The 27,103-nt window shown below is 38.2% G+C and overlaps 1 protein-coding gene across 1 annotated transcript in view; it reads left to right on the plus strand.

The window, feature by feature from the left end:
• The window catches only part of ICA1L (islet cell autoantigen 1 like), a gene marked incomplete at both ends in the record, with an annotated part of 47,318 nt that extends 20,771 nt beyond the window's left edge, over window positions 1-26,547 (plus strand). Inside the window, 7 exons of the mRNA XM_079710359.1 lie at window positions 546-671; window positions 2,109-2,207; window positions 3,460-3,545; window positions 6,180-6,223; window positions 18,490-18,744; window positions 21,695-21,784; window positions 26,432-26,547. Coding sequence (XP_079566485.1) covers window positions 546-671; window positions 2,109-2,207; window positions 3,460-3,545; window positions 6,180-6,223; window positions 18,490-18,744; window positions 21,695-21,784; window positions 26,432-26,547 — 816 coding nt within the window. The remainder of the gene's footprint in view (window positions 1-545; window positions 672-2,108; window positions 2,208-3,459; window positions 3,546-6,179; window positions 6,224-18,489; window positions 18,745-21,694; window positions 21,785-26,431) is intronic.
• Between the last annotated feature and the right edge of the window lie 556 nt (window positions 26,548-27,103).

A 27,103-nucleotide genomic window follows, 5' to 3' on the forward strand; every position in this document is an offset into this window, starting at 1 on the left:
GGGCCTGGAACAGTGCCTGGCACATAATAGATACCTACCGCATAAGTATTTGTTGAATGAATGAATGAGTATATTTAAAGATGAGTATTCACACTATTTGGTGATAAATGACTCATTTATAAGAAATATAATAAGCCTGTATTTAAGTTTATAAATATATCTGTATGATTCTGAACTATTATTAATGCTTCTCAACACTTTTACTATGTCCTCTTTCCATTTATTCTTCTACTCTTTCTTAGGTAAATATTATCCATCAGTAGTTTTGGATGTTTGTTTTTATTTGGAATGTTTTTTTTTTCTTAACTATGTACTTTTCTATCTTTCATCACATAGTTTCTCAGCATAAAGATATCTGCTGGAAAGAGTCTCCTACAGTTACTAAAAATAGCCAAAATCTTTTCCATTAATTTTGAAATAATACAGGGAAAGGGAATTAGTCTTCTTTATTACAATTTCATGTCTGAAAACATGTATCATAAACCTGTGTGGTATATTTATTTCTGTATTATAAGCAATAATAACTAACATTTTTGTGGTTGCAGGTACAGATCCAAGTGAGAAATAGCAAAGCTTCTTTTGACAAGTTAAAGATGGATGTTTGTCAGAAAGTGGATTTACTTGGAGCTAGTCGCTGCAATATGTTGTCTCATTCACTCGCTACCTACCAGGTACCCACCTCCATGGTCAGCATGTCCTTGCAGTAAAGATGAGTGGTGAGATTCCTTTTTAAAAGTTGTCTAAAGAGTGCAAAAAAACTGTATAATTGATCAGATTCCTTTGACTTTGCTGAAATTGCTTATTGAGTTATGACATTCAGAATCATGAATGGAAAAGACTTTTCCAGTCTTTTCAGACTGGAAAAGGCCTTAGGATCTTTCTTTGCCTACTCCACATTATTCCCCTAGGAGAGACAGATAGACACTTACAGACTGTCTAGGGTTGAGGAGGGAAATGTGGAGAGGAGGCAAGATTCAAGGCCTATTAGCCTTGGTTCATTCAGAGCTACTCCATTTTAAACTAGTTCTGCATACAGTTTCATTTGAAGCAAATATGCTGTGGCTCCCCGAGCTCTGGAGCCTGTGAGCCACAACTACTGAGCCCAAATGCCAGAGCTACTGAAGCCTACATGCCTAGAGCCCATGCTCTGCAACACTTTTCTATCATTTTATGTATGAGGAAAGTGAGAAATGAGAATTAAATGGCAATGTTGGGCTTAAAAACTTAAGTTTTCTAATTCTAGGTCTTGTGTTCTTTTCATTCTGCCAAATTGCCATTCCACACCACTTTAATCTCAGAAGTCTCATTTGTGCTTACTTTATTCCAAATCATACATAAATAGCATACAATGAGTAAGTTAGATATTAACAGGTAGCAGTTAACTGATTTTATCAGGTATTTGTAAATTGCAAAATAGGAGAATACTTTTTTTACATGAGAAAACAATACAAACTAAAGGAAATGGATATTCACTGCTGCTTTTAGGGAATCTACCTAATTCAGTTCAGTACTGTGGAATTCCAGAAATCAAGAGAGGATACACTTGAAAATAAAAGTATGTGACAAGACTTCCCTGGTGGCCCAGTGGTTAAGACTCTGTGCTTCCACTGCAGGGAGAATTACTTGAGTTAGCTTGATAACACATTTTTTTGACAAGTCTTTCTTGAACTCTAAATGAAAGTCCAAATTTAGTGGTACAAATTATTTTACTCCAATTAATAAAGGTTTGTATTATATGCATACCAACATTTATACATATACTTCTAATGCAATATGATATTTTGGTGCTTTTACCATTTTTCTTTTGGATTCCTCAGAAGGTGTTCTAATCTGCCAGTTTCATTCTCTTGGCTGCAATTACTCTCTAGCTGGCTCCAGTGTACATTTCAGTGCTGTATACAGATAGGCACACATACATGCAGATACAATGCCAATTCTTACGGAGAATTACTGTTTACAGTGCTTGCTGGTTCACCAAACTTGGAAATTGATTTTAGTTCCTACTTCTTATTACTTGACAACTGTTCATCTACTATAGTGAGGAAAAATAGCACTGAAAAAAGAGGAGAGGAAGGAGAACTGTAGTGTCACCTTTTCTTTTTCTGCAGAGGACACTGCTTGGATTCTGGGAGAAAACAGCTCGAATGATGTCCCAAATCCATGGGACCTGTATTGGCTTTCATCCATATGATTTTGTAGCTCTCAAGGTACATTTCTTTCAATGGTCTTTTCTTAGATTTATTACACTTCATTTGGATAATAACTTTGAAACTACTTTTTGCTAAGCCTAATTTCAACTTTACAAAACACTGGGAAACATTTTTCTACACTCTTTCAGCCATTTTTCTGAAGTTCCCTGATTCCAGATTCTACCAGCAGCACTAAACAAATACGTGGAAATACTGCTGGTGGGCTCAAGATATTTGTAGGGTGGGGGCAAGGGGGAATAAAAGAAAGAGAAAGTGAAAAGGAAATTAAAATACAAAAGAGAGAAAAGGTTATGGAAAGGAAAAACTTAAGAGGAACAAGTGATGGAAAGTGGTAATGTGTTTTCAAAAATGACCACGTTACCCACCTGACAATTTTAGGAGTTAAAGAACCTCCTTGCTTTACTTTTACACTCATGTCATAGATGTGATTCATGACACAAAAATTATGCCAGTTTTGGTCATTATGTATGTGTGGTTGCCTCTGAAGAGACTACTGTATTAGGTCAGCTCTTTCTGTAACACCTACGTGAAAATGTACCCTTCCTGTCAACCTTCTGTGCATATGGCTTATCCAGCAGAGATGCACTGTGTTAATCATTTCTTCAGTTCTGGTAAGCTAGGTTTCAGTATCTTTGAACTTATCATTCTGCTTTATTTTCAGTAGAGCTTGAAAATGTTGAGTGTGCCTAAGTTGGATGTGATATCTGTGATGGGTTCATATCCTGCAACTGTATATTACAGGGGCTTAGTATGGATTTTTAAGTCAGGTTCTCACATAGCATCTTCTGTTTTTGGTAGGTACCCTTGAATTCATTTTTTGTTGTTGTGTATGTGTTTTGTTTTTTATTTTTTCTATGTTAATGCTTTACTGTATAGCATACTGTGTATTTAGGGAAATTTAATATCCAATTTCTGCTCAGACTTGAAGTTGGAAATCTTTAGTCGTATTTAGAACGTTGCAGTACCGGCTGGCGACACAGTGTAAGTCTTCTTTTTCTTTGGCATATCACAGAGTGGTGAACCCTGTGGCTGGCCCATGGTGTGCATAGTGGCTACAGGCTGCCAGGATACAAAGGACACAGGGCTTGGGTCAAATTACGTCAGCATACATCTCCCATATCTCACACTCTCTACTTTATAACTCTTCCTGTTTTATATTGTTCTTTAAAATTTTTGTTCTCATTTTCGTTTGCACAAAGAGAGAAACAGATTCTTTGCATCTACTTAACACTGAATTTCTTACCCTTAGCAGCTACAAGACACTCCAGTCAAGCTTACTGAAGACCACAAGGAAGAACGAATAGAAGACAGCTCTCTCCCGGAAGACCTCAATAAGTAAGCAGACAAAAGTTACAGATCACGTTATGGAAGTCCTGGATACCATTGTACCATATGTTTGGAAAGAGTTGCTTCTTCTTTGGTTTACCGAATACTTATTTCTCTGTCATTTTTCCAATTAACGTTAAACGTTTGTTTTGAAACCTACCACCCCCCTCCCCCATTTTTAACATGGTAGGCAAAGTTGATGATAGGAATACAGAACAGTTTGGGTGATAAACCCAAATTCTGTAGTGTGGGAGACTGAGCCTTGTATTAAGAGCCTTTACCTAGTGAATCCCAGAAGGGGCGGCTTGAAAAAGAAAGGGACAGGTGTCAGCAGCTATGAGACAGAAGCTACTGAAAATCTGTCTCCAAAACAACACAGATGGGACTGGGATTGGTTACCCGAAAATGGAGGCTCTTGCTGTGCACATCTTTCATGTTGCCTCTTTCCTTCCCTTTAATTACGTCTTACCTTTGTTTTCCTTTCAGAACTGCCACTTGTCATTTTAACCAGACTGCACTGAGTATAGTAGCGAACCCAGAAATAGGCCCAAACAATGACAACCATATATTGTTTAGTGGAAGGTGATCTGAAATATAAGTATTTCACCCTTTTCTCTAGGGGGAAAGACAAATATTTTTACTAACTTGGATATATAAATGTTTTAGTATATACATTACACAATCAAATGTATAGATATGAATTAAATGTATTAACTTAGTTATACATTGACATTTAAAATTGTACATTAAGTATATTAAATTGGTAAATATTTCCATTATCACATTTTATGAAAGTTTTATTCAGAATCTTCTCATACATCTTCAGCATTATGAAAACTACCTTTTAAAAATTTTTTTATTTATTTATTTTATTTTGGGCTGCATTGGGTCCTCGTTGCTGCGCACAGGCTTTCTCTAGCTGCGTCGAGCGGGGGCTACTCTTTGTTGCGGTGTGCGAGCTTCTCATTGCGGTGGCTTCTCTTGTTGTGGAGCACGGGCTTTGGGCACACTGGCTTCAGTAGTTGTGGCTCGGAGGCTCTAGAGCACAGGCTCAGTAGTTGTGGCGCACAGGCATGTGGGATCTTCCCGGACCAGGGCTCAAACCCGTGTTCCCTGCATTGGCAGGCGGATTCTTAACCACTGCGCCGCCAGGGAAGTCCGAAAGCTACCTTTTGAGTTAACTAAAAGATTCCAAAGCACTTACGTTCTCTTCCATTCAAAGTGTTTAAAACACCATCTATGTATTCTGTCGTTGGAAATTTCATCCCAAATCAAAGTATCTGTTTCCTCTGTAGGCTTATTTTGTAGTATTTGCAAATAAATACTATATTGCTTTTTAAGTGTCTTTAAAGACTTATTTTAAAAAACCCTCCAATACTAGAGTTGTGAGGTTATACCCCTGGAATAATAACTAAATCTGGTTCAATTTCTTTATCTCATTTTTTTATTATTATACCAGATGGATGATATAAATTTCCAAAATTAGTATTGGTTCAGAATGTTTTAGGCAAATGTGCCTTCTTTTGTAAACATCACTTTGTTGTTCAAAATAGAGTACTCCATTTTTTCTGCAGTTCTTCATCCCCTCTAGTTCCCAAGTATTCTTGAGCAAAACCTTTTTTTTTTACACATCTTTATTGGAGTATAATTGCTTCACAATGCTGTGTTAGTTTCTGTTGTACAACAAGGTAAATCAGCCATACGCATACATATATCCCCATATCCCCTCCCTCTTGAGCCTCCCTCCCACCCTCCCTATCCCACCCCTCTAGGTCTTTGCAAAGCACGGAGCTGATCTCCCTGTGCTATGCTGCTGCTTGCCACTAGCTATCTGTTTTACATTCGGTAGGGTATATATGTCAATGCTATTCTCACTTTGTCCCAGCTTCCCTCCCAACCCCCGTGTCCTCAAGTCCATTTTCTATGTCTGCGTCTTTATTCCTGCCCTGCTGCTAGGTTCATCAGTACCATTTTTTTTTAGATTCCATACATATGCATTAGCATATGGTATGTGTTTTTCTCTTTCTGACTTACTTCACTCTGTATGACAGACTCTAGGTCCATCCACCTCACTACAAATAACTCAATTTCATTTCTTTTTATGGCTGAGTAATATTCCATTGTATATATGTGCCACATCTTCTTTATTCATTTGTCTGTCGATGGACACATAGGTTGCTTCCATTACTTGGCTATTGTAAATAGTGCTGCAGTGAACATTGTGGTACACGTCTCTTTTTGAATTATGGTTTTCTCAGGGTATATGCCCAGTAGTGGGATGAGCAAAAAACCTTTTAATGCTTGAAAACTAAACTTCATACTTGATGGCGTTGGTGACAGATGTTCTCTGTGGTATAGTATTTAGCACAGCGTTTACCATGCTGAATGCGGTGCTTGGTGCTTCATCAATACTCAGTAAATATACATTGAAAGAATAAGAGGTGAAGGATTACTTTTACAGTCTGTGTAGCTCTAGAGAAGAAGATTTGTCTCAGACAGATTTTAGGAGATCTACCGGACAACTATTTTATATGTCTCCTCAGTTAAAAAAAATTTTTTTTAAGCCACATAAAACTGTTTGTAGAGTATGAGTCCCAAATGTATTTTAACCAAAACCTTTGGAATTTTTTGTCTTCACTTTAGGTTAATTTTGTCAGATGAGGAAGTGAGCTTGGGGAGTGAACCAGGTAAGATGGTAAATTCATTAAAATGTGCAATGATCACATTTAAATGTCAAAACAGTTTGTTACAGCCTTTGGGGATTGTGTTAATATCCATTCAATTAAAAAATGTTAAGTCCCTTTGTAAGTCTCTTCTGTACAAACTTGAGTTCGCCTTTTTTTCCCAGCTTTATCGAGGAGCTGTAATTGACATGTAACACTGTAAGTTTAAGGTGCACAGTGTGATGATTTGGTATATTTTAGTATTGGAAAATGATTTTCACCATAAGATCAGTTAACACATCTATCATCTCACATAGTTACCATATTTATTTTGGGCATAAGAACATTTAAGATTTACTCTCTTAGCAATTGTTTTTAACTATAGTTACCATGGTATATGTTAGATCCCCAGAACTTACTCATCTTATAACTGGAAGGTTGTACCCTTTGGCCAATCTCCCCATTTCCCCCATCCCCCAGGCCCTAGCAACCACCAGTCTACTCTCGGTCTCTAGGAGTTCGGCTTTTTTAGATCTCACATTTAAGTGAGATCATAGTGTCTTCCTCTGTCTGACTTGCTTCACTTAACATAATGCCCTCTTGAACAGCAATGAACCAGTGCAGCAACGAACGAGAGGGTGCAGATGCCACTTCGAGATAGTGCTTTCACTTCCTTTGTATATAAACCCTGAAGTGGAATTGCTGGATCATATAGTAGTTCTATTTTTAATTTTTTGAGGAACCTCCATACTGTTTTTCATAATGGCTATACCAATTTAGACATTCCCACCAACAGTACACAAGGCTTCCTTTTTCTCCACATCGCCACCAGCATTTATCTCCTGTCTTTTTTATAACAGCCATTCTAATAGGCGTGAGGTGATATTTCATTGTGGTTTTGATTTGTATTTGATTTTATTAGTACCATTGAGCACCATTTCATGTCCCTATTGGCCATTTATATGTCTTTGGTTGGAAAAATGTCTACTTTGCCCATTTTAAAAATCAGATTATTGTTGTTGGTTTTTTTAATATTGAGTTATATGAGTGCATTATATATTTTAGATATGAACCCCTTATCACATCTATGGTGTGCAGATATTTTACCTATTCTGTAGATTGCCTTTTCATTTTCTTGATCGTTTTTTTTTTCCCAGAGATTTTTAGTTGGATGTAGTCCCACTTGTTTATTTTTGCTTTTGTGTCTTGAGCTTTTTGTGTCATATGCCAAAAATCATTGCCAAGACCAGTGTCAAGGAGTTGTTGGGTTTTTTTGCTTTTTTGTTTTTTTTTGTGGTACGTGGGCCTCTCACTGTTGTGGCCTCTCCCGTTGCGGAGCACAGGCTCCGGACGCACAGGCTCACTGCCCATGGCTCATGGGCCCAGCCGCTCCGTGGCATGTGGGATCTTCCCGGACCGGGGCACGAACCCGTGTCCCCTGCATCGGCAGGTGGACTCTCAACCACTGCGCCACCAGGGAAGCCCACTATAGTTGTTTTTAGTATGTTTGTTTTTTAACTTTTAAACTGGAATTGAAAGTGATTTATGCACCACTGTTACAATATTACAGAATCTGACTATGACTATATATTTACCTTTACTGATGAGTTGTACACATTCATGCATTTTTACAAGGTTAATTTGCATCCTTTTATTTCAGCTTGTAAAGTGCCCTTTAGCATTTCTTGTAAGGCAGGTCTAGTGGTAATGAACTTTCTCAACTTTTGTTTGTTTGAGAAAGTCTTTATCTGGTCTTCATTTCTGAAGACCAGCTCTGCTGATACAGTATTCTTCATTGACAGTTTTTTTTCCCAATATTTTGGATATATCGTCCCACTCTCTCCTGGCCTGCAAAGTTTCTCCAGAGAAATCTGCTTAATGGTTTTATAGGGTTTCCCTTGAATGTGACAAGTCACTTTTCTCTTGCTGCTTTTAAAATTCTGTCATTGACTTTAGACAGTTTAACTATAATGGGTCACAGTCTCTGGTTGGGTGAAGTTGCTGCCCCTGCTCTCAGGTGGCGGAGGTGGGCAGGCTACTTGCTGGGCTCTGTGTTCAAGCAGTTCTGCTGGCTGGGCTCTGTGGTCAGGTGGTGTTGTGCTCTAGGGTCAGACAGTGTTACTAGCTGGGCTCTACAATCACCTCCAGTCAGGCAGGGTCACTGGCTGTGCTCCCTCACCAGATGCTGCTGCTGCCTGGCCTCTGCATGCAGGTGGGGCTGCAGCAGGGCTTCACAATCTGATGCAGCCTCAGCCTGTACTTTGTGATCAGGCAGAGCCACAGGCTGAGTTTCATAACTGAGCAGGACTATGGCTGTGTTCGGCTTTTGGGCAAGGTCGCTGGCCAGACTTCCTGGTAGGGTGGGGCCTCATACTGTACCCCACAGTTGGGGGGTGTCATTGACTGGGCTCCCTGCCTAAGTGAGACTGCAGGATATGCCCAGCAACTGGGCATGGACGTAGGCTGGGCTCTGCTGCCAGGCAGGGCTATAGACTGGGGTGTGCTGCTGGGCAGTACTGAGAGCTAGGCTGGGAGGCTCCCCAGGGTCCCTTTTAGGGCATCCTGGTCAGGTGGGCTGGGGCCATGCTCCCCTGTTGGGTGGGGCTGCTGACTTGCTTCCCTGCCTGGGCTGCTGCTCTGCAGCTGCCCCAGGTCTCAGTCCAGGCTTCCTGGTCAGGTGGAACTGGAGGCTATGCTCAGCAATGAGTTAGCTTTCAAGCAGTACCTAATTAGAGGGTCCAGTTAGCTTCTTTAGGGAATTCTGGTCTTCTCTAAGATAGGTGCTTTTAGCGTAGATTTTCATTTCACAGGGTTGTATGATTGTTTCAAAATTATCCTCATATTTAAATTCACGTTCTTCTTCTTATTTTTTTTTTTTGCGGTACACGGGCCTCTCACTGCTGTGGCCTCTCCCGTTGCGGAGCACAGGCTCCAGACGCGCAGGCTCAGCGGCCATGGCTCACGGGCCCAGCCACTCCACAGCATGTGGGATCTTCCCGGACCGGGGCAGGAACCCGTGTCCCCTGCATTGGCAGGCGGACCCTCAACCACTGCGCCACCAGGGAAGCCCCGTGTTCTTATTTTTTAATAAATATATATTATATGTACAGTCAACATATATATGAACATATATATGAATTACTCTAGCTTTGGAGCCAGAAAAATCTGGGTTTGAATGCTGGCTTTTTTTTAAAACAAGTCATTTATGCCTCTCATTTTTCTTATCTGAAAAATGAGTCATACACTCCTGCCTTGCAGGACATTAGGGCTAAATACATTTATCAACTATATAGCACACAGTAGGCGTCCAATAAATGTGATAGGTATTTTTAAGTATACACATAAATACAGACCATATTGATAAAAGAAACTATTTAAGAAGCTATAATCATGAGCTCATATATCTAACATACCTTCAGACTTATGTTCCAAAGTTTAGCTAATTTTGCATGAATGATCCTGTACCTAAGTAGAGAACATTTTTTTTAGTAGAGAACATTTTTTTAACAGTCATAAATGAAATATAATGGACATTGTGGTAGTTTCACCATCCATCTATAGTAGTATTTTGTCTTTTAAAGCCTGCTGTATCAGTAGTTATATCCCTCTTTTTATTGAAGTATAGTTTATGTACAATATTATATGTTACACTGTACAACGTAGTGATTCACAATTTTTAAAGGTTATGCTCCAGTTATATTGGATTGGCCAAAAAGTTCTTTTGGGTTTTTCCATAACATCTTACGGAAAAACCCAAACAAACGTTTTGGCCAACCCACCAGTTATTGTAAAATATTGTCTATATTCTCTGTGTTATACAATATATCCTTATAGCTTATTTTATATGTAATAGTTTGTACCTTTTAACCTCATACCCCAAACTTGCATTTCCCTCTTCCCTCTCCCTACTGGTAACTACTAGTTGGTTCTCTATATCTGTGTGCCTGGGGTTTTTTGTTATGTTCACTAGTTTGTTGTATTTTTTAGATTCCACATATAAGTGACATCACAGTATTTGTCTTTCTCTGTCTGACTTATTTCACTTAGCATAATACCCTCCAAGTCCATCCACATTGCTGCCAGTGGCAAAAATAAACTCAAAATGGATTGAAGACCTAAATGTAAGGCTGGAAACCATAGAAGTCCTAGAGGAAAACATATGCAGAACACTCTTTGACATAAATCATAGCAATATTTTTTGGATTCATCTCCTAAAGCAAGGGAAATGAAAGCAAAAATAAATGCATGGGACCTAATCAAACTTAAAAGCTTTTGCACAGCAAAGGAAACCATCAACAAAATGAAAAGGCAACCTATGCAATAGGAGAAAAAATTTGCAAATGATGTGACCGATAAGGGGTTGTTATCCAAAATACATAAACAGCTCATACAACTCAACATCAAAAAAACAACGTAATTAAAAAATGGGCAGAAGACCTGAATAGACATCTTTCGAAAGAAGATGTACAGTTGGCCAACAGGAACATGAAAATATGCTCGGCATTGTTAATCATCAGAAAAATGCAAATTAAAACTATAATGAGATATCACCTCACACCTGTCAGAATGGCTATCATCAAAAAGACTACAAATAACAAATGTTGGTGAGAATATGGAGAAAAGGGAACCTTCGTACACTGCTGGTGGGAATGTAAATTGGTGCAGCCACTGTGGAAAAAAGTATAGAGGTTTCTCCAAAAACTAAAAATAAGACTGCCATATGACCCAGCAATTCCACTCCTGGGTATATATGCAAAAAAATACCCCAAAACAGTTATTCAGAAAGATACATGCATTTCAATGTTCATAGCAGCATTACTTACAATTGCCAAGATGTGGAAGCAACCTAAATGTCCATCAGTAGATGAATGGATAAAGAAGATGTAATGTATATTTACTCAGTCATAAAAAAGAACGAAATTTTGCCATTTGCAACAACATGGATAGACTTAGAGGGTATTCTGCTAAGTGAAATAAGTCAGAGAAAGATAAATACTGTATGATGTCACTTATATGTGGAATCTTAAAAATACAACACACTAGTGAACATAACAAAAAAAACCCAGGCACACAGATATAGAGAACCAACTAGTAGTTACCAGTGGGGAGAAGGAGGAAGTGAGGGGAAAAATAGGGCTAAGGGATTAAGAGGTACAAACTACTGTGTATAAAATAAATAAGCTACAAGTATATATTGTACAACACAGGGAATATAGTCAACATTTTATAATAATTATAAATGGAGCATAACCTTTAAAAATTATGAACCACTATGTTGTACACTTGTAACATATAATATTGTACGTCAACTATATTGCAATAAAAAATTTTTTTAATTAAAAATGGTCCTAATAATAGTTGAAGATGTAAAAATCCTGGATTTTTTTTTTTTTCCACACTGCATGGCATGAGGAACCTTAGTTCCCCAACCAGGGATCAAACCCTGGCCCCAGCAGTGAAAATGCCAAGTCCTAACTCCTGGTCCACCAGGGAATTCCCTATCTTGGATTTTTTTTTTTTTTTTTTTTTTTTGGGTCTCTGTCTATACCGGGTTGCAAATTAGGTAGAGATGTGGGAAACAGACTCTAAGAAACTGGCTCCTAGTGTAGTAATAGGACATAATTTATCTCAATATAGGCCCAAAACTTAGAGATAATTTTTTTAAAAAATAATGTTTGTCTATGGGTTTTTTGTTTGTATGTTTGATTTTTTAATGTTAAACATTAAACATTGAAAAAGTATGCTGTCTTTTAAGTACATGTGTTTGATCTTTCCCTTCATATGAAATCACTACTGTAAATGAGAAATGTGGAGATGCTGCTCACGGCTATGCACAGCTCTTAGAAGAATAAAGCAGCCTTTGAATTAAAAGTACAACATACCCTGTTAGGAACACAGATTTGAGCCAGGCTGTCTGGTTTGAACCTGAGCTCCACGGTTAATTAATTGTGTGACCTTGAGCAAGTTACTCGACTTCTTGCCTTACTAGTGCCTCATCTGCAAGGTGGGGATGCCATGGTTATGGCACCACCCGGTAGGGTTTTTATGAGGATCACCATGGTTAACGTGCACCAAGCCCGGAGAAAAGTGCCAGGCACTCAGTAAGCTCTGTAGCCACATTAGCTGTTACTAGTTTCCAGGTCCCCAAACCATGCAGTATAGGATATGGAAGTTTGGCACAAAAATTGCATCAACTTCACAGTTTTTCCAAGTGTCAGCTCGTCTTAGAGCATCTGTCCAGGGCCTGTGCTAGGCCCAGGGAACACAGAGATGACCAGCTCCACGCCTCCACCAGGAAATCCTGAGTCTGATACAGACATGAGCAAATAAACCAGTAGAAGGCAGCATGGGGATTATTACACACGTGTGATTAACTTGAAAAATTATAATCCTCAAGGAATAACCTCAAGTAATAATGTATTGTTCAGTGTATTTGTTTTCTATTGCTATGTAATAAATTATCACAGATTTGAAAAAAAAGGAGAACATATCCAATCATTTATTCATTCATTCAACATAAAATGAATATCTGGGGCTTCCCCAGTGGCGCAGTGGTTGAGAATCCACCTGCCAGTGCAGGGGACACGGGTTCATTCCCTGGTCCGGGAAGATCCCCCATGCCACGGAGCAACTAAGCTCGTGTGCCACAACTACTGAGCCTGTGCTCTAGGGCCCGTGAGCCACAACTACTGAGCCCGCGTGCCGCAACTAAGCCCACATGCCTAGAGCCCGTGCTCCACAACAAGAGAAGCCACTGCAATGAGAAGCCCACACACTGCAACGAAGAGTAGCCCCCGCTCGCTGCAACTAGAGAAAGCCTGCATGCAGCAACGAAGACCCAACACAGCCAAAAATAAATAAATAAATAAATAAGAATATCTGTTGTGTCAGAGACGTGGAGAGCAGGCAGAACAAAATATAGTTGACCCTTGAACAACGCAGAGGTTAGGGACACCAACCGCCTCCTCACCCCTACCCTCTGGCCCCTGTGCAGTCAAAAACCCACATGTAACTTTTGACTCTGCGAAAATTTAGCTACTAATAGCCTACTGTTGAATGGAAGCCTCACTGATAACAATCAATTAACATATATTTTGTATGTTATATGTATTGTATACTGTATTCTTACAATAAAGCTAGAGAAAAGAGAAAGTTATTAAGAAAATTATAAGGAAGAGACTTCCCTGGTGGGACAGTGGTTAAGAATCCGCCTGCCAATGCAGGGGACACGGGTTCAAGCCCTGGTCCGGAAAGATCCCACATGCCACAGAGCAACTAAGCCCATATGCCACAACTACTGAGCCCTCATGCTGCAACTACTGAAGCCTGCACGCCTAGAGCCCGTGCTCCACAACAAGAGAAGCCACCGCAATGAGAAGCCCGTGCACCGCAACAAAGAGTGGCCCCCGCTCGCTGCCACTAGAGAAAGCCTGCAAGCAGCAATGAAGACCCAATGCAGCCAAAAATAAATAAAAATTTAAAAAATATATAAGGAAGATAAAATACCTTTACAATACTGCACTGTATTTGTAAATACTGTACATTCATATTGTTTACAAGATGAATCATCTATCAGTACCTACATCAATATTGTCTTACATAATATAAAACACTGTAGATATTATATGTATTACTAACATTAGACATCAAAAATAAAAAGATAATGTGAAAAAATTCATATTTATTTACAGGTGTAACGATTCATGCGTCTCTAACAAAGAAGCAGCAATATGATTGCATTATGGTAGCCTAGTGTAACTGCTAGACTGGATGCCTTCGGTGTTAACTCTGGGGCTCTGGATGGCCAGGGGCATTGTCCAATTTCAAAAGAACTTTAGAAGTCAGTCCCTTCCTGGCAAGGAACTTCCTGACTTCAGGGACAAAGCATCAGTGAAACCGATTCAGAAAAAGGGTTTTCATGGTCCATTCCTTCTTGTTGTACAGCCAGAAGACTGGCAGCTGGTGTTTACCTTTTCCCTTCAAGGCTTGGGGGTTAGCAGCTTTATAGATGAGGGCAGTCCTGATCATGCACCTGACTACATTTGCACAAAACAGAAGAGTTAGCCTATCCGTTCCTGCCTTAAATCCTGGTGCTCACTCCTCTTCCTTACTAGTAAATGTCCCTAGTGGCATTTTTTTGCCAGAATAGGACAGTTTTGTCTGTATTAAAAACCTGTTCAGGCAGATATCCTTTCATATCAATGATTTTCTTGATGTCATCTGGGAACTCATCTGCTGTATCTTTTTCAACACAGTTTCTCCTGTTATCTTGACCTTTTTTAAGCCAAACCCCTTTTTAAAATTATCAAACCATCCTTTACTGTCATTGAATTCTCCAGCATTAGATCCATCACCTTCCTTTTGCTTTAGATTGTCATATAATGACTTTGCTTTTTCTCAAATCATATTAGTCTATAGGTATGCCTTTCTTATAGCAGTCCTGCACCCACATAAAAGCTGCATTTTTAATATGAGATAAATAGGTACTTTACCAAATATGCGAGGTTTTTGTACCTGCTGGCATAGCTGCAGTGATGGCTTCATGAATTTCCTTTTGTTTTTTTTTTACAATGGTCCTTACCCTGGATTCATTTATCTTGAAATGGGCAACTGCAGCTGCATACCTCAATCTATGGTACATACCATGCATTTCAACATTTTCTTGTAATTTTCTGTGCTTCTTGGAAGCACTTCCAGCATCACTAGTGGCACTTCCTATGGGTCCTGTGGTGGTATTCAGAGTTTACAGTATTACCGTAAACATGAAAAATATGCAAGACTTGAGAGATCAGTTTTTACTGTGATACACAATTTATTGGAGAAAGGAAATGGTCGTGTGGTGATGATTAGTGTCACATGGCATTTTAAGCTGATACTCCCAACACTTGAACTCACTGCAGTAGCAACCGGAGGTGGCTATGAAATTACTACAGTTAATTTTATGCAGTTATGATTTAATTACTGCATCTTTACATTTGTTTACATTTCTCTCAGCTGCAAATTGTGCCATATCAATGTTTGTGTGCATAAGTTTTGATAAATTTTAACTTTTTATAATAGATTTGTGTGTATTTTATGGTAGTAAATGATAAAAATAGACTAGTATGTACATATATTTTATGCATTCATGACATACCTAACTTTTCCTTAATGATTTTGATATTTCTTGACTGTGAGGTTCTTCTGTGAGTTTTTTCAAATTGTCACAAATCTCCAAAACTTTTTCCAGTGTATTTATTGAAAAAATCCACATATAAGTGGACCTGTGCAATTCAAACCCTTATTGTTAGGGTCAGCTGTATAAAATGGCCTTTTGGAGACTATAGAATGAGAACAAATCCACCAGGGAAGGAATAGGCTTTGGAATGTGAAAACTTTATTTAATTGAGATATAATTGACATATAACATTGTGTTAGTTTCAGGTGTACAACATGATGATTGGCTATATGTATATATTGCAAAATGATCACCACAGTAAGTCTAGTTAACATCCATCCTCATACACAGTTACAAATTTTTTCTTGTGATGAAAACTTTTAAGATTTACTGTCTTAGCAAGTTTCACATATGCACTACAGTATTAACTATAGTCGACATGCTGTACATTACATCGTCATGACTTATTTATTTGGAAGTCTTGTGCCTTTTGACTCCCTCCGCTCATTTTGCCTCCACCCCTGCCTCTGCCTCTGCCTCTGGCCTCCAGCACTGTTCTCTCCATCTGTGAGCTTGGGTTTTGTTTGTTCTTTAGATACCACATATAAGTGAGATGGTACAGTATTTGTCTTTCTCTGACTTTTTTATTGGATCTGGTTTTTGTCATATGCAAAACCCAGGTTAGAGGAGTTCGTTTATGTTTTCTTCTAGTATCTGTATAGTTTTATTTTTTATATTTAGATCTCCAATTCATTTGGAGTTTATTCATGCATATGGCGTTAACAATGGATTAAATGTTATCTTTTTTGCAAATGGCTATCCTTTATATTATTTTTTTAAATGCCATGTTTGCCCCAGTAATTTGAGATAACTTCCAATCATATGCTAGATTTCTATATGTATTTGAGTCTATTTCTGGACTTTCATAGAAACTTTTTTTTGTGTTTTTGTATCTGGTGGGACTAGTATCTTCCTCTTCGTTTCATTATTTTCTTAACTATTCTTGCATGTTTATTTTTCAATATGAATTTTATATCAAACTGTCTAGCTCCATAAAAAAGCTCATTGATTCTTTTATTGTGATCACATTAAATATGAAAACTGACAGCTTGCTGATGTCAAGACATCCTAAGCAGAAACAAAGGGCATCTTTCTATTAAAGTTTACTTGTCTATCTTTCAGATATAGTTTTTTCTTATAGGTTTTAAACATTTCTTGTTAAGTTTATTTCTGAATATTTTATTTCTTTTATTGCCAATATAAGTGACATTTTCTTTCCATTTTATCTTTTAACTGGTTATTATTTTGTGTATTGATATAATTTTTGCATGTTAACCATATATCCTGCTACCTTGCTGAACTTGCTTATAGCTTGAGTTAGTTTTATCATTGATTTTCTGGAACGTTCCAGGTATACCATCATGTCTTCTGCAAATAGAGATAGTCCTGTTTTTTCTTTATCAATTCTTGTGACTGTAATTAATTTATTTTGTTTAATTGCATTGGTTACTACCACCAGAACAATGTGAAATAGTATTGTTCCTGATCTTAGTGTCAATGCCTGTACTGTTTCTGAATTAATTAAGATGCTAGCTTTTGGACTGAGGTATATATTTTACAGTGTTAAGGAAGTATCCATACATTCCTGTTTTCTCGAGAGTTTTTATTAGGAATGATTGTTGAATTTTGCCAACAGGCTTTTCAGCATCTATGCCCTGTGAAAACATCTAGGCCTGTGATTTTTTGTGTTTTCTTCTCTATGGAAATTGATCTGTTTAAGCTTTCTATCTGTACTGGAACCAATTTTAGTAAATTATATTTTTCTCAGGAATTATTCATTTGTCTGGGTTTTCTAATTTATTTACATAGAGTTGTACAAAATCTCCTGATTTTTTAACAGCCTTATCAAGGTATAATTTAAGTACCATAAAATTCACCCATTGTAAGTATAAAATTCAATGACTTTTAGTAAATTTATAGAGTTGTGCAACCATCACAATTGACTATTAGACTATTCCCATTACCCCCCAAATTCTCTCATGCTTGTTTGCAATTAATCCTTCTCCCACTCCCCCACTCCCGCCAGGCTAGAGCGAATTTTCATCTGGCTGAATTGAGAAGTGGGTGGAAAAGAGTGGTTCTTAGTTCAAGTACAATAGTCTTTCATTCTTTCTAAATTTTAATAGATTTTCTTGAGTAAATGTTTCTTCACTTGGTGTGTGTCCTTGGAACAACTTCCAGAGACTTTAAATGGTTGTTTTTAAAATCATTTTCACCAGTTACTTAAAACTGATGTGCGGGTCCCTAGACCTCATCATTCCATCATGCTGGAAGCCCCTATCTTTCATTTTTATTGATAATGATAAATAAATATTTATTTATTAATGATAAATATTTTATTGATATTTAGGGTCATGATTTTTCATGTTAGTTGTTATTTAAATATCCCATGGATTATGATATGAAATGTCTTCTTTATCATTTTTCAGAAATTCCATTACCCTTCCAACCAAGAATTGTTTAATAGAAGGTATTAAAAATGTGCAAGTGGAAGAGATTTTTATCTTTCTGATTTCATTTAAAAAGTTTTCTCATTTTATTGCATTATAATCAGAGTATGTTGTTCATAATATTTCTGTTTTAAGAAACTGATTTGTGTGTGCCTTAGTTATAATTAATTTCTGTGAATTTTCAGTGTGTGCCTGAGAAAAAGGTACATTTTCTATTAGGGTTTGCTTATATTCAAAAATAACTACTGTGTTTTTTTATGCTGTTTAGATCTTTTATATCTTTACTTTTGTCCTCTTGGCCTGTTTTTTTACTGAGAGTGGTATATTAAAGTCTCCTGTTTTTAATTTGTTTCAGTTTCTCCTTGCATTTCCTGTTTCTGTCTTACATAGATGGTTGCTTACATATTCATAACTATTAATATTTTCATTGTGAAATGTCATTTTGATCTGTAGCCTACCTAATTTGAAATTATTTTCACATAAACTCCTAATCAGTTTAATTGTTCATTAAAAATTATGTTAATAAAGTATGAGAACAATGAAGCAAACTTGATTTGCCCTATATCCTACTCTCATTTCCTCAAAAAGAAATAAACCATTCTGTTTTTATGTTCACTCAACAGTTGCAAAAGATGTACCAGTAGATTCATTGGAAGATGATTTTGAGAAGGAATTCTCATTTCTGAACAGCCTCCTAAGTCCTGGTTGTGGGAGTGCTAGTGAATTTTCCCAGGAATGCCAGGCTGTCTTTGGGAGCCCCAAGGCCAGTCTTACATCCCAGGAGCCTTCTGGGGGATCTGAGCCTCTTGCTCACTCCTCACGATTCCTTCCTTCACAACTCTTTGACCTTGGCCTTCATGCTGCTGGAGCTTTCAACAGTAAGTGTCTATGCAACATTTGGATACCCTTGAATTGTTGTATCTTTGTGAAGCAAAAATATGTGCCTGTGGATGCTGAAATCAACAAGGAGATTGAGTTAGCTTCTGTACTACTGGATAAAATCTGCAGTCACACCAGTCAACGGGAAAAATAACAAATATCATTGGAGTCTGTCAACGAGAGTGAAATAAGGGCTGCTTTCCTGCCACCTCCACTAAACCCCACATTTTTTCATTGACTTTCCCAGGTGTCTTCTCTACATAGAAAATCAGTGTCTTGTTTAAAACTCTTGACCTGCTAAGTTACCCTGCCTAGGGCAGGTGACACTGTTTCTTCCACCTAGCAAAACTTGGTGTGTTCTCTTCCTATGGGCTCAGTTAACAAGAGCAAAAGGAATAGGTCTGGAGCTGGTTCCACAGCAGCCTTCAGGGCAAGGCAGCGGGAATGGAGGGCTGTGGTGGAAAGCTGGGAGCAGGAAAGGGTCACCTGCTTTGCTTATATGTCAAGGACTCTCTCCACTCACCTGCTGTTCCACCATCCTGTGTCCAACCCAACACCTTGGGAATCATTTTGCTCCCCACTTCCATATTGGTTCCAAAGTCCTGTCAATTCTGTTTCTAAAACGTGTCTCAAGTTTCCCACTCCTCCTCCTCTGCCATTTAGAACCTCATTTGGTTTCCTGGGTTACTGTGACTCCTCCTAACAGGTCTCCCAAACCCCAATTCATCTTCCATGTTTCCTCCAAAGTTCTCTCTCTATGAAGCAGATTCAGATGTCAGAACCTTGCTTACATTTTTCAAAAATAAAGCACCATTGGCCCCAGGGTCAAACCTGCCTGTGCCTGCATTTCCACCCTTATCTCCTACCTTATTTCAAAATACCTGCCATTTTCGGTAACCGTACTGTTTCCAGACCCTTCTGAGGCATCTTTGCTCATGCCCCTCTTTGGCTGTAATGTTCGCTAATAGAGCGTGGACTTGGGCCCAAATATTAGGTTCCCATCCAATGTTTCCTCCGCCACACCAACCTTGAGGACTCCCTCAGTACTGCCAAGTGGAAGTGCTTTCTCCCTCCTCTGGCCTCCTGCAGTGCTTTATTGGTTTTCATGGCTGTGATCATAGTTCTTTTTTTAATATAGATTTTATTTTTGTTTATTTATTTTTGGCTGCATTGGGTCTTCGTTGCTGCGCTAGCTGCGTCGAGCGGGGGCTACTCTTTGTTGCGGTGCACAGGCTTCTCATTGCGGAGGCTTCTCTTGTTGCGGAGCACGGGCTCTAGGTGTGCTTCAGTAATTGTGGCTCGTGGGCTCAGTAGTTGTGGCTCACAGGCTCTAGAGTCCAGGCTCAGTAGTTGCAGCGCACGGGCCTAGTTGCTCCGCGGCATGTGGGATCTTCCCGGACCAGGGCTCGAACCAGTGTCCCCTGTGTTGGCAGGTGGATTCTTAACCACTGCACCACCGGGGAAGCCCTGCAATCATAGTTTATCCTGCCTTATATCCCTGTCTTTCAGCCTCATAGCACCTCACGGTATCTTAATGCATTTACTTTGTATTAAAATGCTTATGTTCATACTTTATCTGCAAGACCATCATGCTTTATCCAATCTTCAAGCACCTCAAGGGCATGATCTGTGGGGTGATTTATCTTGGTGCTTTCTATGACAGCAGCATAAAAGTTAGCTCAATAAATAAAATAAATATCAGTTAAATAATTACTCAGTACAAATTGGTTAAATAACCTAAAAGTAAGAATGGACCGTACTATTTGATAACGAGTCCCCCTGTCTAGGATAATTCAGATGTTTTGCTTGTGGTAAAATTGTAGACAATTATTCTCGTGTGGCGTATCAATGGCCCAACAGTTATAAAGATTTACAGACTGATTCACTCTCTGCTATGAACTCCTGCTCTTTCTCCTTCACTTGCCACATCGCTAGCAGCACTGGACTCTTCTCTTATTTTCTGGCAGTACAATATCAACAGGATTTCTGCACTACTCAGAACGTCTGTCTTGGTTCCTGCCTGCCTGCAGGCTGATGGGATATTCCCACGTAATAGCCAAGGCAATTAGTCCTCGTGTTTGAGTGTCTTGCTGAGTCATCAGGCAGTTTAAACTGTTAAACTGCTCCCAGCACAGGACTCTTCCTACTTCACTAGTCTCTCCTTTATGTCTACCTCTTTTTCTCCTGTGATGTAGACCAGGAAGGTGAGCTGCCCTGAGAGTTTAAAGGTCTATGTTCTAGGAGCCCCAAGTAGGAACTTGGGCCTCAGATGATCTCTACTGTACAAGGAAGGTAGTAGGCCAGATAATCTAAGCTCCCTTCTAGTGCTGTTTTAATTATAGCATAAATAAGTTTTCATGTTACAGCAGACATTGCCCTGTGTTACTAGTATTCATAATGATACTTTTTAAGGAGTACATCATATTTCATCACATTTGTCCACCATAATCCACTTAATTCCTTCCTTATTGTTTCTACTTTTTCATGTTATAGATAATGCTGCAATAAACAAAATCATGCATATACTTTTTCCTTCAGTTAAATTATTTCCTTAAAATAAATTTCTAGGAATGGGATTACCAAGTCAAAGGGTATAAACCTATTCATAGGTTTCAGGATTCTAATTGTCATGTTTATTTCCTCTCTTCCTGACTCCTTACAGCTTCTCTTTCTACACCTTATCCATTTGCCATTGTTTTAAAGAAAAAAAGCTTATATATTTATTTCAGAACCACTTTGCAAAATGTAAGAAAGTCTAACTCTAGCTGGGACTAAACTTAGATGATCTGAATAAAATTCATAATAGCAGATATATGTCTTATACTGTGGAATATTACCCTGGTACAAAGATTGGAGGACTTTTATTAGATATTTTTCCCTTTTCTTGTTTTGCTGATGCTACTTTCTATTTGATTAATAATGGATAATTCATTATTTCTCTTTCCCCAGGCTGGGCCTCCCAAGGGGGATTAGAACTTCCTCTTCCACACATTGATAACCAGTCAGTGCCTTCACAGAGTCCAAAGAAATTAACAAAATGTAAGTTATTTACTTATATTATCATAAGTAATATGCCATCATATTAACAATCAGTCAAATTCAGGTAAATTTAGAAAAGGACCATGTTACAGTCTTCACCTCATATCGTCCAGAAAAGTACTTTGTTACTAATGAATTAGAATGAAAGCTGTATCTAGCTATCCCTCACTGTGGAAGAATTGAACAGAAATTGTGAGCTGCCATAGTAAACTAAATTCTGTACCTTCATCTTTTATATTTTGTGTTAAGGTGTGTTGATAATGGATAATACCATTAGGGACAGAAGATGCTCTTTGTTTACAGAATGCCTACTGACAAAGAACGCGCCCAGGGCCTTAGCATAAGGCCTGGTATGTAGTAATTGCTAATATATATTGAGTACTTACTATATATATATTTTTAATTTATCTATTTTTGACTGTGTTGGGTCCTCGTTGCTGCGCCCGGGTTTCCTCTAGTTGCAGTGAGCGGGGGCTACTCTTCATTGTGGTGCGTGGGCTTCTCATTGCAGTGGCTTCTCTTGTTGTGGAGCACGGGCTGTAGGAGTACTTACTGTATTTTGTCTGCAGAGCTGGTCCATGTTGTAATTACCATGTAGGATATATGTAGAAAATTGACACATTCTCCGTCTTGCAGGATCTTAGATACATACTAATCTTAGTCACTGATGCTGATTTAACTTTTTAATTGGACATAATTTCAGACGTACAGAAATATTTCATAAATGAAAATGGCACAAAGAACACCTGTATATCCTTTACTCAGATTCACCTGTTGTATTTTACCCCGTTTGCTTTATGCAGGCTTGTGTGTGTGTGTAATGCGTGTGTTATTTTATCTGAACCACTTGAGGGTAAGTTACATACACCATGACCCTTTACCCCTTAATGCTGCGGTGTTTCCTAAGAATAGGTATATTCTTTTGCACAACCACAGTATGGCTGTTAATATTAACGTAATCCTTTTCTATGACCTACCATGTATGTGTATTCCATTTTCGTGAGTTGACTCCATAATGTCCTTTATAGCACTGTCCCCCTCTGGGACTGCGAGTCTAGGGTCATGTATTGTATTCAGTTGCCATGTCCCTTTAGTCTCTTTGAATCTGAAACATTTCCACAACTTTTCTTTGATTTCTGGACATGGGCATTTTAAAAGAATATAGTCTCTCTGCTCCACTGTTTCTTGTTTTTAATAGAATGCTCCTTATTCAGTTTTATTTGAGGCCTCCTTATAATTAAATTTAGGTTATTCGTTATCCTGAGTATCTAGTCAGGTTCTCCTGACTAGAATACACATAGGTGATGCTCCTTTCTCAGGGTGTCACGTCTCAAAGTTGTCCCTCTCCCCCTCATGGGTGTTGTTAATGTTGACCACCCTATCGAGGTGTTGACCAGGTTTTCTCCTATACAATTACTACTTTGTTTTATTTGATCCTCCCTTGCAATTACTAAGCAGTCTGTGGGGAGACACTTTGCGACCTTGTACATGTCCTGCTTTTTGTCAGAATTTCCACATAGATTTAGCATCCATTGTTGCTTTTTGCCTGATTCAGTCTTTATTGTGATGGATGAAAAGTGATGATTTTTCCAACCCTAGCACTCCCTCCACTTTTTTTATTGTAAAAACACGTAACAAAATTTACCATCTTAACCATTTTTAAGTGTACAGTTCAGTAATGTTAAGTATATGCACATTGCTGTGAAACGGATCTCCAGAACTTTTCATCTTGCAAATCTGAAACTCTACACCCATTAAACACTAACTCCCCATTCTCTCTCCCCAGCCCTGGTAACCACCATTTTACTTTCTGTTTCTATGAATTTGACTACTTTAGATACCTCATATAAGTGGAATGTATTTATCTTTTTGTAACTGACTTATTACACTTAGCATAATGTCCTCAAAGTTCATCCAGGTTGTAGCATGTGACAGGATTTCCTTTCTTTTTAAAGTTGAATAATATTTCATTGTATGCATATACCATTGTGTTTATCCATTCATCCACTAATCACATTTTTAAAACATCCTTACTGACATATAATTCACATGCTATACAATAGGCTCCTTCCACCATCCCTCAATACCCTGCTGTAAACAAAAAAAAAACCCTCTTCTTCCCCATTTACGTATGTATTTATTGTCAGAATAGATTCGTATCTTTTTGATGGTTTATAGTCACTACTGTACTTAATCATTTTGGTGCTCAAATTGCCCCTGTGTTGACCAGTGGGAGCCCTTTCAGGCTGACTTCTGAATCCTTGTGGTATCAATATTTTAAATTTTTCAAATAATTTTAGTCCTACAGAAAGGCTTGCAAAAATACAAAATATTCCTATATGTTTTCACCTAGATTTCACCATGTTTGCCTTAGTCTCTCTCTACGTGTGTGAGTGTAATATATATGTAATTTCTTCTGAACTGAAATTATTCTGAGACTAAGTAGCAGGCATAATGCCCCTTCACCCCTAAATACTTAAGCATCTGTTTCCTAAAAAAACAAGGACATTCTTTCACATAATCACAATTCAGTGATCAAAATCAGAAATTAACATTGCCACACTGCTATTATCTAATCTATAGACCTTATTCATATTTTGTCAATTGTCCCACTAATGTATTTTGTAACAAAAGAGAAAAAGATCTTTTTCCTAGTCCAGGATCCAAACCAGGATCACACATTGTATTTAGTTGTCAAGTCTCTTTAGTTTCTTAATCTGGAAAAGTTCCTCAATCTTTGTCTTTCATCGTCTTGGCTTTTTTTGTGGTGTACACGCCATTTGTTTTGTAGAATATTCCTTGATTTGGGTTTATCTGATGTTGTCTCATAATTAGATTCATGTTATGCATTTTGGCAAGACTAGCAGCACAGGAACGATGTTGTGTGTTCTTAATAAGCCGTATCAGGAGGCACATGATGTCTATTTTGTCCTATTGCTTATAATGTTAACTCTGATCACTTGGTTAAGGTGGTGCCTGCCAGGTTTGTTCACTATCAAATTACTATTTTATTTTTCCCTTTGTAATTAATAATTATGTGGAAAAATATTTTGCAACTGTGTGAATGGCTTATTTCTGAGTATCAAAGTTGCACCCGCTAATTTAGCATTCATTGATAATTCCTGCACGAATCGTCTATTGCTGTGGCTGTTGCCAAATGGCGGTCTTCCATCTCCTCTCCCCTCCGCCTTTATTAGTTACATTCTACTATATGGAAAAGCTTTGTCTTGTCCCTCATTTTTTACTTATTTGTTGATATGTATCATTGTGGACTCCTGGAACCCTATTTTAATTCTTCCTAATGCTTTGGGATAAATCAATTGGGGAATCCATCAATTCCAAGCAAATCACAGATTCACAGCAGCCAATTCTGAATACAGCCACCCCTTAGCGATTCAGACTATTCATAATTATAGTTTTCTCTTCTTAAACTCAGTAAACTGAATTGTGCTAAATTATTAAAAATACAGACTATAAAGTGAGTAAATTTCAGAACTGAACACGAAAAGGCTGAGGTATTGGGAAAGCTGCTATTTGCCTATAATCCTTTGCTGTACAGTAGAAACTAACACAACATTGTAAAGCAATTATACTCCAATAAAAATCTAAAAAGTAGTAAATTATATGACCATTACTTTACAGATGAGGAAGCAAGGGCCCCTGAAGTTAAATGACTTGCCCATTATTACTTATTAGTAGGTAGTATACCCAGGACTCAAAGCCAACATTTGTGTGGGTATCACTGACACTACCTTGGGGTTCCCAGAAGCAGAACTGGACACACAATGCAGCCTTTCACTCTGTCCTGATCCCTGAGGCTTGGGATCCCCACAGCCCAAACTCCAGCCCTCTGGTCTGTGAAAAGTGGTAACCATGATTGATTTTAAGAGAGGGTTGGTTGCCTTAGACTCTTCTGAGCAGGACTGCCTTCCATCCTTTGCCCACTGTGTCCCTGGTCTCATATGTAGGTCTTTAGATGGTCCCCTGGCTCTCAGCCCTGCTTTCTGGACCCCCTGGCCTTCAAGAGCCTAGCTTTCTGAGATGACCCACTGTCTGTGCCCTGCAGAGTTTTTTACTAGTCCCAGCCTTCAGCATAGATGTGTGTCCTTGACTGTCTGCCACACAACTTGTAGACTATCGATATATGCAGTTTTCCAGTCAGGTAACAGGAAGTCGTATCCGAGACATAACCCACTCCATAATATATTTATCAAAAATTTTAAAGTACACATGGAAATGTGATAGGATTAGGGGATTTTCCCCCCTATGTCTAGTATTTTAATATTACTTTTATAATAAATATAGATTTTAAATACTAAGTTTACAAGTGTAATGTTCCTGCTTTGTAGGAACAAAGGTTAAATTTTGAACCTTAACTGAGAGCCTTCTACTACTTCCTGCCTTTTCACTTTTAATCAAGTCCTTTCTCAGAGCAACATGCAGTTACTTCAATAGCCTCAGCAAAGCATGAGGTTATCTGCATTAGCTTTTCAGAATTATCCTCAAGGAGACGTAACTGATGTTTATTCTTGTCAGCTGTCTTAAATTTGATTCAAAAGAAGCATCTAGTTTAAAAATCATAAAAGTGGTACAATAATGTGATTTTTAAAATCTGAGACTCTAATGTGTTTTTTTCTTTTTTAATAGCTCCCAACAGTGGTAACCAAGACATGTCAGCCTGGTTCAATCTATTTGCAGACTTGGATCCGCTTTCAAACCCAGATGCTATTGGACACTCAGATGATGAACTTCTTAATGCTTGACTGGTTATGATGCCACTTCAGTGGCCTTGAGACACCAATTTTGCAACTTACTGCCTTTGTGGGAAGTTTATGTTGTCACCCATATCCGAAAACCTTATGTTTGCAAGGTTAGACACATGGAAAGGACCACGTTTTAATACATTAAGTATCTCTTTAATATCTTGGATTTGCAGCTGTTGATAATATATGGAAAATATTAGAAACTATTGAGTCTGAAATACATACCAAAAGTTAGTTAGTTCAAAAATAACAGCTAGGAATAATTATCAGTAGGAGTTGTGTTTATCTGTTTGGAAAGCCTTTTATGTATAAGTTGCCTTGCTGGCTGTGAGAATTCTATATCTAGAGAAAGGACAGCATGTAAACTGGGTTGTGATTTGGGATTGGTTTTTAAATAAAACGGTGGCAGGGGGAATTCTCTGTTGTGGAAAATAGCACTAGAACCAGAGCAGTTTTTTCTTTAGTTAGAAAGGTAGAATAAGATTTGAGAACTCAATTTGCTTCAGTGAAATCACAGAGAAACTTGGTGCTTGTTTTCTCCACTTGGAGGCTAATA

The sequence above is a fragment of the Hyperoodon ampullatus genome, assembly GCF_949752795.1.
Source record: "Hyperoodon ampullatus genome assembly, chromosome: 8".
Classification (NCBI taxonomy): domain Eukaryota; kingdom Metazoa; phylum Chordata; class Mammalia; order Artiodactyla; family Ziphiidae; genus Hyperoodon; species Hyperoodon ampullatus.